At 36.9% G+C, this 13,843-nt stretch overlaps 2 protein-coding genes across 9 annotated transcripts in view; one reads left to right on the top strand and one right to left on the bottom strand.

The window, feature by feature from the left end:
* DOCK7 (dedicator of cytokinesis 7) overlaps window positions 1-13,843 on the top strand; it is a 172,050-nt gene that overhangs the window by 60,390 nt on the left and 97,817 nt on the right. The window lies entirely within an intron of this gene.
* ANGPTL3 (angiopoietin like 3) lies at window positions 26-10,067 on the bottom strand. Its single transcript, XM_007522537.3, has 7 exons — window positions 9,506-10,067; window positions 8,243-8,353; window positions 5,166-5,280; window positions 3,448-3,561; window positions 2,962-3,057; window positions 865-1,128; window positions 26-243 (listed from the first exon to the last, which is right to left on the bottom strand). The coding sequence occupies exons 1-7, from the start codon at window positions 9,998-10,000 to the stop codon at window positions 26-28; spliced, it is 1,413 nt and encodes a 470-aa protein (XP_007522599.2). The 5' UTR covers window positions 10,001-10,067.

Raw genomic sequence — 13,843 nt, 5'->3', positions numbered from 1 at the left:
TAAACCGCGGTAACTTGGGATGAGTTCAGTTTATCGGTTTTCTAGAATTTCCTCTGTTCATTCGGTGCTTTCCGGAATCTCTTGGATGGATCATCATTTTGGTTGACTTGATAGAGTAGAGCTTTCCATCTTGAGTCTTCCAACAAATTCCTCCTCTTTCCTCTGCCTTTGACTTTGCTCTTGACTTGCTATATTTACCATTTAGACTGTTTTCTCCACACACGTCACGCCACCACCAGCCTCCTGAAGAAGAGAAACGTACAAGAGAGATGGACACAAACTCTCAGGTAGTTACTGTGGGTGTATTTCCCCAGGAGCATGTCTCCATGTCATAGGAGGAAGACAGTGGAGTAGATGCACTCATTCCAGTTTAAAAGTAAACTAATCTGAGAATATGCTTAGCTGAACTAGAACTAGGATAAATTGAACATGTATGTTAAGAGGTTTTCACCTTAAAAAAATGTGTTGGGGGGTCGGGCAGTCGCGCAGCTGGTTAAGCGCTCATGGTGCAAAGCGCAAAGGCCAACATAAGGATCCTGGTTTGAGCCCCTGGCTCCCCACCTGCGGGGGGGGGGGGCTCATTTCACAAACAGTGAAGCAAGTTTGCAGGTGTCTGTCTTTCTCTCCCCCATCTGTCTTGATTTCTCTCTGTCCTGTCCAACAACAACAACAACAAGGGCAATAAAATGGAGGAAAATGGCCTCCAGGAGCCTCCAGGATTAGTAGCACAGGCACTGAGCCCCAGCCATAACCCTGGAGACAAAAAAAAAAGAGCTGGAAGACTTGACATTCTAGGTGTTAGCAGTGCTGAGGGGAGGTATGTTGCCGGTAAGAAAGCAAAGCATTGTCATTGTGAAGAAATACCTGAGTAACTTTCTGTGCAGCCGGTTTGTCCCTCTGCTTTGTGATCCCAAGTAGAAAACACCAAATCTTTTTCTAGGAAGGCGTTGGTGACATTGCCAGTAATCTCAACTAGTTGTAACCTATAGTTAGTTTCATGATTTCCCAAATGAAAAGAATATTCAAGGTAAAATTTGTTGTCTTCCCAGTCTTCTAGTTCAATTCGTAAAATGTAAGTAGACTGCTGCACTATAGAGTATATCTTCTCTAGACCCAACCAAAATTCTCCTGCAAAAAAAAAAGGGGGGGGGTTTAAAACTCTAAATTATGACCTGCAAATTAGGAAATTATAAATTTCTGTAAAAAGAATATTTTTTTCTTCATAGAGTGGGTTAGTTTCAAGTCACTTGATAGTCTAGAGTCCCTTAAGATATTAAATATTACTGAATTTTGTTATATAACACTGCTAAAAAAAAAAGGAATAATAATCTTGCCTGAGGTCTGCCTATACTTTCTGAATTGTCTACTAGGAGATACAAACCATGTATAAAACATTAAGCTATTCCAGACATTTTCAGTCCCGGTCTTTGGTATAATGTCACCTCGCTTACAGTTCCCTGTACGGACCACCTTTCCGTAGTTATCTATTGGTACCCACCCACATACCGTCATGAAGTCTGCTGGGTAATCCTCAGAGTTCAGTAATAATTCTCACTTCAAATATGTACTTGGTCTTTGATATTTGGTTGCTATATATATTGTCTTTATAAAAAGAGGAGAATGCTTTTGAAAAAAAAAACTTTAAAATTTCAGCATTATTCTAAATTGGTTTTCACCTTGGTTTTCACCATAAATTTAGAGTTATTTTTATTTTAAGGAATTAAAAACAAACCTCAAGTTAATCTCTTTGTCATAAGTCTTGTAAAATATCTAAGGGAAAAAAATCAGTTTGTTCTTTGTTTTTAGTGACTATACATTTTCACTGGGGGGTTAACTGGCATTCTGAATTTTAAAATATTACTGATCAAATATGCTATTTATAAACTTTACACAATAGTGAATTTTCTCTCTTATAAATAAGCACTTTGTGGACTTTTATTTTTTATTTACTTTCTTATCTTTAATCATTTACTGGGTAGAAACAGTCAGAAATCAAGAGGGAAGGGAGTGGCAGAGAGACAGAGACACCTGCAGCCCTGCTTCACCACTTGTGAAGCTTTCCCCCTGTGGGTGGGGACTGAGGGTTTCAACGCTGGTCCTTACTTAATGGACTTCTACAGAGCACTTTTTAAATTTTAAACTTCTGTTAACTATTTTTAATTTGCTTATATTTAATCATGGTCTGTGATTAAAATATAATTTGCATTGAGTCATGATGCTAATTTATTTACAACCACATGTTCTCTAGTGTTTCTATTATGTGTAAATACTTGAAATGCAAACATTTTGTTTGGTACATCTAACAACTTCCCTTTGCCTTCCAACTTTAAAATTACTGAAGGAAAATGTTAATAATTAGAGTAACCAGTGATAAGAATGCTTTCTTTATAGCTCACTCGGATCACCACCAAGGCACATGGCTCTTAATCAGTTATCTTCAGTAATTATGACAATTATGAACCATCAAATGAAATTGTGATAGGTATAATTAAGAACAGGCATCTAATAGTGATATCTATAATTAGACTACCATTGTAGTAAGCATTAATTACTAACAAATCTATACTTGTTAGTAGCTTACATGAAGGCTGTGATTGTGCTTTCATTTTTGCACATCTAATGCCCAGCTGGCAGGAGATTCTCAACAAAAAAACTTTTTTTTTAAACCAGTTCTGTGATTCCTACTATTCAGATTCAACCATTTGCCGTTATTCTTACTAGCCTCAATTCATACTTATGTCTCCATAACCCACATTATTGGATTCACCTGGTAATCCTTCTCCTCCTTAGGCCAAAATCAGAAGTTAATTGTTTTTGGAAAAAAAAAACATCTACTTATTTATATTTACTTATCCCTCAGGAACCTCAAACCTTTAGCCTAACCACTATACTAGCTCAATGGTCCTTGATAAAAAAACAAAACAAGAAACTTCAACAAGTGGATAAACGAAGTTTCCTCACCCTCCAGTCTCCCAAAGCCACGTTTATAGTTCTCCCAAGTTTCATTGAAGTTTTGCGACCCATCTGTTCGGCGCTGAATTAGCGTCCATGAAGTGCCTGAATATAATGAAGGAAATTGCTTTTTTTAGGAGATTGATCATCATAAGTGTAACAAAATACGGGATTGTAAAATATTTGGTTTGATTTAATTGGTGTTTCTGTAAGCTATTTGTTAGCATTATAATATTCATTAGTTATTGCAAGCCTTAGACTTTAAATGGAAGACATTTAATTATCTTAATAAGTTTATCGATAATCACTTCAGATTACGCAGAAGACAGAGGATATTGAACAAGTGTGTGAATACACAAGTAAAAGTAGTATCCTGTCTCGCTACTGCTCTGTATTTCATCTTACATGTATTCAGAACAAAGATAACGGCATTAGTCTTTCTAGTAAGGAACCTGAGCTAACTATTCGTTCATTTTCTTCTTGAGCTCATTTTACCTGATGTAACATCACAGTAGACATTAAACATCTGAGAGTTGCCGGCTCTAATGGAGTAGATGCCACTTGGACGTTCACCTCTGTTAAAAATGGTAGTGCAGTCAGCAGGGATATCTAGAATCCACAAAATGTTATCACACACAAGACAGTAATAAAAATGACGCCTATAGTGCTCGAGGCGAGCGCTCGATGTTTCATGTAATTGTAGTAGACATAGTGTAAAGCATTTCTAGTCAATGAAAATTTAAGCACAGGAACTTTTGCTAGCTATAGGAAGGATATAAAGTAACACGGGTGAGACCTTAATGCTCACTACAGTGTAGACTGAACATATGTGGAGCCAACTAGTAGGGACCATTTTTTTTCTATGTGAACTCCACAGAAATCTTGCAAGTGTATTATTTTTATTTTATTTTATTTTATCTTATTTTTGCCTCCAGGGTTATTGCTGGGGCTCAGTGCCTGAATCCACTGTTCCTGGAGGCCATTTTTTCCCCGATTTGTTGCCCTTGTATCCTTGTTGTGGTTTTTACTGTTATTGTTGATGTTGCTCGTTGTTGGATAGGACAGAGAGAAATGGAGAGAGGAAGGGAAGACAGAGAGGGGGAGAGAAAGACAGACACCTACAGACCTGCCTCACCACCTGTAGGGAGCCGGGGTTTGAACTGGGATCCTTACACCGGTCCTTGAGCTTTGCACCACGTGCGCTTAATCCACTGCCCGGCCCCCGCAAGTGTATTGTTGAGAGTGAACAACATCACAGCCTTATCAAATATATTAACATCAACTATGATTTACACTTTATAAGCACTAATACTTGTGTCTGTCTGTGCTATTTGAAAGTAATTAGCAAACACTGGTCTCTTAACCATCTAGATATTCAGATTTATTATTGTTTTATCATTGAGGCTTCACTGCTCTAGGCCAGCTTTTAGAGACAGAAAGACAGACAGAGAGAAAAATACCACAATCCTAAACCTTCCTTTGGGTGGGAGGCAAGCTTAAATCCTTGTCATGTCCATGATAAGACAAGTGCACTACACAAGAGCGGTCTTGCTGACTCGAGATTGTTACCCTACATTAATTATATCAGTGCTGCTGTTATGTCCCAGAGGAGTACGAATAATACAGTCGGCCCTTGAACAACTGGAATCTAGTAGGGGACTATGAGGTAGAACGTGGATGGGATGCAGTACGAGGAGTGTCAATTGTCAAAAGATCTTTTCTGACTTTTAACTCCACACTTAACTACAGTCTCCCTTTGCCATTCACAGGGCCTTCTGAAGGCTGGCATTTGTGGATACTTACATCTATTTATAGTCAGCCCTCCTTCTTTAAATGTTCTGTATGCACAGATTCCACCATGTTTCTTGGTTGGTGGAATCAGCTGAACCCACAGGTAATAAAGGGTCTAAATTTGCTAAATAATGGTTCATAACTGTATGCTGTTCGAGGGTCAAATTCATATTACCTAATGTCAAGTCTTTATTTAGAGTTCTCAGATTATTTTATGACTGTTTGATAGAGTTAGACAATACCAGGATAAATCTGGTTCACACATTATGTATTTGGTGAACATTTTTTTATTGTTTATTTGTGTGTTTTTTTTTTAAGTCTGGAAGAAGTCTAGTACTAATAGGAATTTTTTTATGGTAATGTCATGATAGAAGAATTAGGTGGTAGTAGCTTTCAAAAACAAACAAAACAAAGGGTCTTACCATTACATTCTGCATCTTTTGTTTCATTCAAGTGGAGAGCAAGAGCAGCTCTTGGTGCTCTTGATTTAGGAGAAATAGAATTTTCTGAGAGTCCTTGAGTATCTATTCTTCTTAACTGTGTAAAGAGCATGAGCTTTTCAATAACAGTACTGACCGTACCGTCACTTTCAATAACAGTACTAACTGTACCGTCACTTTCAATAACAGTACTGACTGTACCATCACTTTCAATAACAGTGCTGACTGTACCGTCAGAGGATCTGAGTGAGGGTATTAAAAGTAAAGTTTACATATATCCTTCATTCATAATATGTTATTTTGGTAAGAAGAATTAACCATTCTACATAGCTATTACAAATTTTCTGTTCTGACAGTTTTTTTAGTCAGGCATATTGTTTCATCCAAAAAGTAGAACAGAGCAGGAAACATACTGGTCATAAGCAGCAAGACCTAAAGCAGAGGTTTGACTGAGAACATATTAATATTCCCTATCTATATAAACACAGTGCATATTAATATTCCCTATTTATATAAACACAGTGCATTGGCATTCTGCATGGTAGATACACTGCAGATGTAAGTGGATATTAAATTTCATAATTCTGCTGGAGGTATTACTTACCCTAGATCTGCACGAATGCATAGTAAAATCTAAGCAAGGATGCTTGCTTACCTTTGATGTGTAAAAGTATAGATGTTTGAAGGTAGCAGGCTTATTTGCTCACTTTCAGTATTTCATTGTCAGTTCAGTACCATTTATTTCTACTTAAGGTATTCTTATTTGCAATTTATTAATAACTGTTCCTTGGTGACCTTCACACAGCATACTGTGTAATGTGCTGTGAATTCTTTATGACCATGACTATTAAACACAATGTCTATCAAACGTAGGAAAAGATAAAGTAAAATTAATCTAGAGAAGTAGCATAAGAAGGAATTTATGAAAATAAAAAGTAGCTAGCCAGGGCTGGGTGGTGGCTTGCCTGGTAGAACTCTCACAGTCCAGGCACTAGAAGCCCCATCTAAGCACTCAGTCCCCGTCTGCAAGGGGAGGAGAAGATTCATGAGTGGTAGCGCAGTACTGCAGGTGTCTCTTCTCCTCTCTGTCTCTCCCCATTCTCTCTCTCTTTCTCTCTGTCTTTCACTCTCTTTCAAAACAAAATTGATGCCTTCAGAAGAGGGAGGCAAGGATTACTAAGTGAAGGTTGGGCTCCCAAGTTCCTACGGTAGAATAAGATGGTGGTTCAGTTGAGTGTGAAATGTACTGATACTTATCTTAAGGAAATGTAGAATTGTACCCTATCCCTGTGACAACAAAAATCCTGGAAATCAACATTTCCTCACTAAAGTGAAACTGGATTTGAAAAATAAATGCTGCTGAAAACAGTGGAGTTGGAGGCCAGGTGGTGGTGCACTTGGTTAAGCTCATACACTACAGTATGTAAGGTCCCGGGTTCAAGCCCCTGGTCCCCACCTGCCAGGCGAAAGCTTCACAAGTGATGAGTCAGGGCTGCAGATGTCTGTCTCTCCTCTCTATCTCCCTCCTCTCTCAATTTCTCTGTATCAAATAAATTAATTAAATAAATATTTTTTTAAAAAAGAAAGTTAAAATATCAGTATTGTGTAAACACCCACCCCAGTGATAGTCCTGGTGACAAAAAAAGCAAAAGACACAGAAACTAAAAACTAGTTGGCCAATGAACAAACAAAAATTCTGTTTGGACAACTAGAAAAAAAATTACTAAGTCATGAGTCATAAGTCAGTAAAGGTGATCTACTGAAGCTGTAAGTAATAGAGTTGGTGAAGTGTGTATTACGCGTTTGCAGAGAAATTAGCAGTCATTTGATAGCTATTGTGAACTAATTTCTCCAAGGTTTTGGGTCTTTTTTTTTTGTCTATTATTTTGAAGCCCTCTTGGATGACTACTTAAGAGTATTACTAATTAGTATTCTGAACTATGGCACTATATATTGGAGTGTTTGTATTCTGACATAGCATAGTTCTAAAAAGAGCTCCGTCTTCCTTGTCTAGCCACTTGTTTACATTGTAGATTAATTATATTGTTGAGTGTTGAACTTCAATTATCACTTGGTTTGTAATATTGCAGCAAGTGATCTTGATTTCTGTGCGCTTAGTGTGAAATCATAATTATTAATTCAACATTTATGGACCTGTTGCATGCCTACTTAATGCCAATGTTTATTCCATCCTTACAGCAATAAAAGTAATGAAGGAGAATACCCTTATTCATGAACTTGCATTCTAACACAGGCAAACAACACAAATAACAATATATATATATATGTATGTATATATATATTTTTGTAAATAGAGGTAACTGTTTAACTTAGCATATCAAGGATATACTTAACACTAATTTTTTCCCCTCACAATCGTACTATAAGAAAATTTCTCTGGGCCTGGCCCTGAGGCATCTTGGTAGATTACGCGTGTTACTTGCAGGGCCAAAGCAATGCTGCAGGTGTCTCTCCTCAGTTTCCCATCTCCCCTCAATTTCTCTCTGAATCCAAAATTAAATAAATAAATAGAATGTAATTCTAGGGTTTTTTCTTTTTCTTCTTGAGTGCGTGTTTGGAGGTTCTAGCAGGGGAGCACAGCTACCCCTCGTATACCCTTGACCCGAGACTGGTGGTCTGTGTTCGGGGAAGGCGGCCCTGCCTAGAGCGGTGAGGAAGAAAACACCCGACGCCCAGTCAGCCCTGGCGGTCAGTGGGGGGACAGGTGCTGCAACCAGATCACCCTCACATCCCTTTCTTTCTCTTTCTCTCCTCTCTCTCTCTCTCTCCCTCTCTCCCTCTCTTTCAAAATAGTTTTTTTGATTATCTTCATAGACTAAGGGAAGAAACTGAAAGGGCATTTATTCAGTTTATTCAGTGTCACACAAAAATCAAAGGACTAAGACTTAAACCCAGATATTTATTATAAAGCTTCAACGTCTGCGGTTTTTAACCATTGAGTTTTGGTTATCTCCAGCTATTAGTAATTTTAGGGTCCTCTGTTTGCATATGTCTTAAGTATATAAAAGATTCGACATACTGTTAAAATAGTAACTTACCTGCTCTTCTATTTCTTTTATTTGACGGTTCTGTTGGTTTAGTTGTCTGTATTGCTCTTCCACAGACTGAAGAAGGTCTTTGATGTTATTATCTTGCTGTTCTACAAAAGTCTGGATATAGAGTGTAGGTTGGGTAGAAGTTTTTCTTTTTTTCCTTTTTTTTAAAGTTATATTTTGAATTTCCTATGCACTGCCAAAAAACTACTGGGTTAAAAAATTGGGTGCTGGGAGTCGGGCTGTAGCGCAGCGGGTTAAGCGCAGGTGGTGCTAAGCACAAGGACCCGCATAAAGATCCTGGTTCAAGCCCTGGCTCCCCACCTGCAGGGGTGTCACTTCACAAGCGGTGAAACAGGTCTGCAGGTGTCTTTCTCTCCCTCTCTCTGTCTTCCCCCTCCCCTCTCCATTTCTCTCTGTCCTATCCAACAACAATGACAACAATAATAACTACAACAATAAAACAACAAGGGCAACAAAAGGGAATAAATAAATAAAAATAAATAAATAAAAAATAATTGTGTGCTGACAATCGTTTTTCCTTGTATCACTCTTTACACAGTACACACCTCTGCTTTAACTAACACTCACTTAAAATGCTGTCTCTCTAAAACCTGAGTTTTTTTCTTGAAGTCATTACATTCATAGTATCTAACAGAAGTAAATCTTCACCATATACTGCTACATTTTTATGCATAGGAAACACAAGAGAATAAGTCTAGATTATATCTAATAATTTGCTCTTTGTAATTTCTAATACCAATAATTCAGTGTTATAAATTATATATAATTAATTTGTAATTTTTATATATGAGTGTGAAGTTCAGTTGTTTTCATACATAATGTTAGGTAAACAAAAATAAAAAGCTTGCTAATAGCAAAAGTAAACCAATTGAAAATTGAAATTTCTAACCTTTTGGAAAAAAAACCAGCTTGCAGTTATAGTTGGAAATTTCATTTTCTGCACACATTTATCCTTGAGAAAAATACATTGAACAATACAACAAAATATTTTTAAAATATGGATATATTTTAATAGTTTTTCCAAAAGATATATTTATCTTTGATTATTATTATTATTTCAAATATGGGGGAAAGACCAGAACCATATTCAGCTCTGGCTTATGTACTGCCAAGAATTAAACCTGGGTCCTAAGTCCTTGGGCCTGAATGATGTACAACCACTGTCCTGTCTCCCCAACCATGAAGTATTTCTAAGAACAGTCCAGTCAGAAATATAATTGCAAACCCTTTGTACTTTCTACTTACTTTCAGAGAAGTTACCTCTGGATGTTCCTGGGTTTCCGGTTGATTTTTAATAAATTTAGTTAATTGTTCCTCCAAGTATCTCATTTTTTCTTGAAGTAGAATCTTTTCTTCTAGGAGGTCTTCAAGTTTTGAGTTGAGTTCAAGTGACATGTTCTTCACCTCTTCATTCTTGGCTTGGAGTTTGGATGTAGTTCTTCTAAGTTCCTTTTCTTCTTGTTTGATTTCACTGGCTTGCTGTGACAGATCATAAAAAGACTGATCAAATATGTTCAGTTTTTGAAATATGTCATTAATTTGGCCCTTAGTCTTATGGACAAAGTCTTTAAGACCGTGCCCCAACTGAAGGAGGCCATTGGCTAAAATTTTTACATCATCCAACATAGCAAATCTTGATTTTGGTTCTGAAGAGACAGAATCAAGTGGTAAATAATCTCGTTCAATTGTAGAAGAAATCACTAGAGGAGCAATAAGAAGGAAGAGCTTAATTGTGTACATTTTAACACAGATTATTTAATTTCAAATAATTTGGAATTAATGTTCTCCTCTCAGCAGGTCTAGACCTCAAAACTCTCTCTATATATATATACACACTGCTATTTGCTGCATAAACAGTAAGTTTGGCAGGTGAATGTAGTTAATCATTAAGCTGTGTAAACTTGAACAGATGTAACCTTCTCCATTGAATGAGATCAATTATAAATGAAATCAGAGAAATGAGGGACCTATTAGGTAACGTTAGGTGCTGTTGTATTTTATATTATCAATTATATGTGTTATAAGACATACCCTTTTTTTTAAGAGCTCATTTTAATTTTTAATTATTTTAGAGAAATTTACACATGTGATTCCAACCCTTGACTGGTAAATGTGTAATTAATTGAATGGAGTAAAAAAAAAAAAGTTAAGTATTTTTCCAAATTTGTATTTCAGTCTATTTGGTTATATCAGCCCCTCCCCAAATCACCTCTTCTTTGAAACCTTCCTCCACTTTCTTGTGTGTTATCACTGGCTCTCAATATTGTATTCACATGGTACTATTTTAAAAACTAGTATGTGATTATATATTCCTTATTCTTTGTCACAGTAATTGTCAGCACTTGTGTTTTGCTTCAAACATTGGTATACTATCACGTAGCTCATAAATAATACGTACTACTGAAAAAAAATTTACTCCTCTCCATTTTAATTTTTTGTCTCAATGTTGTAGTCTCTTTCCCATGTAATCACTAAGATACTGATAGTCGTGTGGTCGCCTAATGTCAAACTAGAATTAAATCTTAAACTCTTACAGTTTTAGAAACTGCCCACTATCGCTTTTTCTGGAGTTTGTGAGATTGGTAATGATTTGGGTCATTGAATTTAACAAATAATCTAATAGTGTGTTTAAGATAAATGTTCCATTGTGCTTCTTTATTAGATTTAAAAGAAAAACTAGTAGACATTTCAGGTAATCTATAAGTACCCTTTTGAATGTCCATACTAAAAATATTTGTGAAAGTATCAAGTCCTTTAAAGATGCCTATATTGTCTATATTATAGAAAAGTACAAAAATTAGTGTTCTTAAGTATAAGAGCTAGTGTATTATAAAAATTAGATAGTAGGGGGTCGGGTGGTAGTGCAGCAGGTTAAGCGCACATGCCTCAAACCGCAAGGACCTGCCAGAGATTCCCAGTTCAAGCCCCCGGCTCCCCACCTGCGAGGGAGTCACTTCACAGGCAGTGAAACAGGTCTGCAGGTGTCTGTCTTCCCCTCCTCTCTCACTTTCTCTCCATCTTATCCAACAGCAATAACAACAGTAATAATAGCAACAAAACTGATAAACAACAAGGACACCAAGAAGGGAAAAAATAGCCTCCAGAAGCAGTGGATTCCTAGTGCAGGCACTGAGCCTCAGCAATAACCCTGGAGGCAAAAGAAAGGAAAAGACTAGATAGTATTATGCATTAGCTGTTTTTGTCATTAATTGTTTTTGACAACTGGACTCAGTGTATTTATGCCTCACTGTAATATATATATATATATATATATAGTACTATCTAGTTTTTTCCTTTCTTTTTTTTCCTTTTGCCTCCAGGGTTATTGCTTATGCTCAGTGTCTGCACTACGAATCCACTGCTCCTGGAGGTTATTTTTTCTCATTTTGTTGCCCTTGTCATTATTGTTGTTGCCATCGATGTTATTGTTGTTGGATAGGACAGAGAGAAATGGAAAGCAGAGGGGAAACAGGGAGAGAAAGACAGACATCTGCAGACCTGTTCACCACCTGTGAAGCAACTTCTTGCAGGTGGGGAGCCAGGGGCTCAAACTGGGATCCTTGTGCCAGTCCTGGCACCATATGTGCTTAACCTACTGCACTACCACCTGACCCCCTGTAAATATATTTTCTTTTTGGTGAATGTGATCTCATCATGTTAAGATGGCAAATTGGGAAATTTTGTTAGAATCTTAAGTTTTTTTATTTTGATCTTTTACTTTGGTTAGTACAAATAATGAAGTTTTTTGATTACCCTGTGTATAAGTGTCCAGTACTAAACCTTTTTAAGTATTTCTGCTTGAATAAACATAAAGAGTACAAGTACATAAACCACGTAAATATTTCACCAGTGAGGAAGAATACTATTATGTTTTTTTCCTTATTCTACAGTTTCATCTTATGTTTAGTGCGTGCGGTGAAATTATGATGATCTATGATGCGGTGAAATTATGATGATCTATGATGAAATAGAAAAGATACTTGGGTTTTCTTCTTCTCTAAGGGGAAATGGTGGTGGTGTGATTAAAATCGGTCACAGAGGTCACATTTCGAAATTTCTCTTTGCCTGACTGTCTCCCCTCACCTGGCTTAAAACTACTGACGCTGAAGTTTCATCTACTTTCAAGTTGAGGGGAAATTGAGAGGGGCCAACTTCTCTATTGTATGTACTATAAGCTATTTTGTTGGCAGGATCTAAATCCATTTTTAATTGATGTATCTTCCAGCATTTCATACATGCCTTATATACTAGGGAACAAAACATTTATTGAATAAATAAGAGAAGGACATGGTCAAATAAAAAAATTAAGTAGAAAAAAAACGCATATATGTTAGATTCATGCCTTTCTGTCTAAAAGATCTTTTTTAGACAAGATATTTGAAAAGTAGCCTATTCGGTATATAAAAGTATCTGGACAATAATACCCCCCAAAATTACTGCTTGAAGGAATTTCCATTTTGGTTACTTCATTAGAATATTTTTTTTAATTTCTTTATTGGGGAATTAATGTTTTACAAATTCAACAGTAAATACAATAGTTTGTACATGCATAACATTTCCCAGTTTTCCATATAACAATACAACCCCCACTAGGTCCTCTGTCATCCTTCTTGGATCTGTGTTCTCCCCACCCAGAGTCTTACTTTGGTGCAATACGCCAATTCCAGTTCAGGTTCTACTTCTGTTGTCTTTTCTGATCTTGTTTTTCAACTTCTGCCTGAGAGTGAGATCATCCCATATTCATCCTTCTGTTTCTGGCTTATTTCACTTAACATGAATTTTTCAAGGTCCATCCAAGATCGGCTGAAAACGGTGAAGTCACCAGTTTTTATAGCTGAGTAGTATTCCATTGTATATATAGATATACACCACAACTTGCTCAGCCACTCATCTGTTGTTGGACACCTGGGTTGATTCCAGGTTTTGGCTATTACAAATTGTGCTGCCAAGAATATATGTGTACAAAGATCTTTTTGGATGGGTGTGTTTGGTTCCTTAGGCTCTGTCCCCAGGAGAGGAATTGCAGGGTCATAGGGTAGGTCCATTTCTAGCCTTCTGAGAGTTCTCCAGACTGTTCTCCACAGAGGTTGGACCAATTTGCATTCCCACCAGCAGTGTAGGAGGGTTCCTTTGACCCCGCAACCTCTCCAGCATTTGCTGCTGTTACCTTTTCTGATGTATGACATTCTCACAGGAGTGAAGTGATATCTCATTGTTGTCTTTATTTGCATTTCTGTGATAATCAGACTTGGAGCATTTTTTCATATGTTTCTCGGCCTTTTGGATCTCTTCTGTGGTGAATATTCTGTCCATTTCCCCCCCATTTTTGGATGGGGTTATTTGTTGTCTGTTACTTTATTAGAATATCATACAGGCTTTTATATGTAACTGTAACAGATTAAAGGCATTAGTCACATATATGTGTTTATAATGGATCATCTTTGTGTAGAAATATATGGATTTTGTTTATGACAGTTTAACATGCTATTAAGTAGAATCAAATTAGGTGAGTAGCAGCTAGGTAAATAAATAGCTTAAGTGTTTGAATGTAGAACTTGCCTGCCTGAGGTTCCCAGCTTGATT

This window comes from Erinaceus europaeus, chromosome 13 (genome assembly GCF_950295315.1).
Source record: "Erinaceus europaeus chromosome 13, mEriEur2.1, whole genome shotgun sequence".
Lineage (NCBI taxonomy): Eukaryota > Metazoa > Chordata > Mammalia > Eulipotyphla > Erinaceidae > Erinaceus > Erinaceus europaeus.
This window is presented reverse-complemented; position numbering and strand designations above follow the sequence as displayed.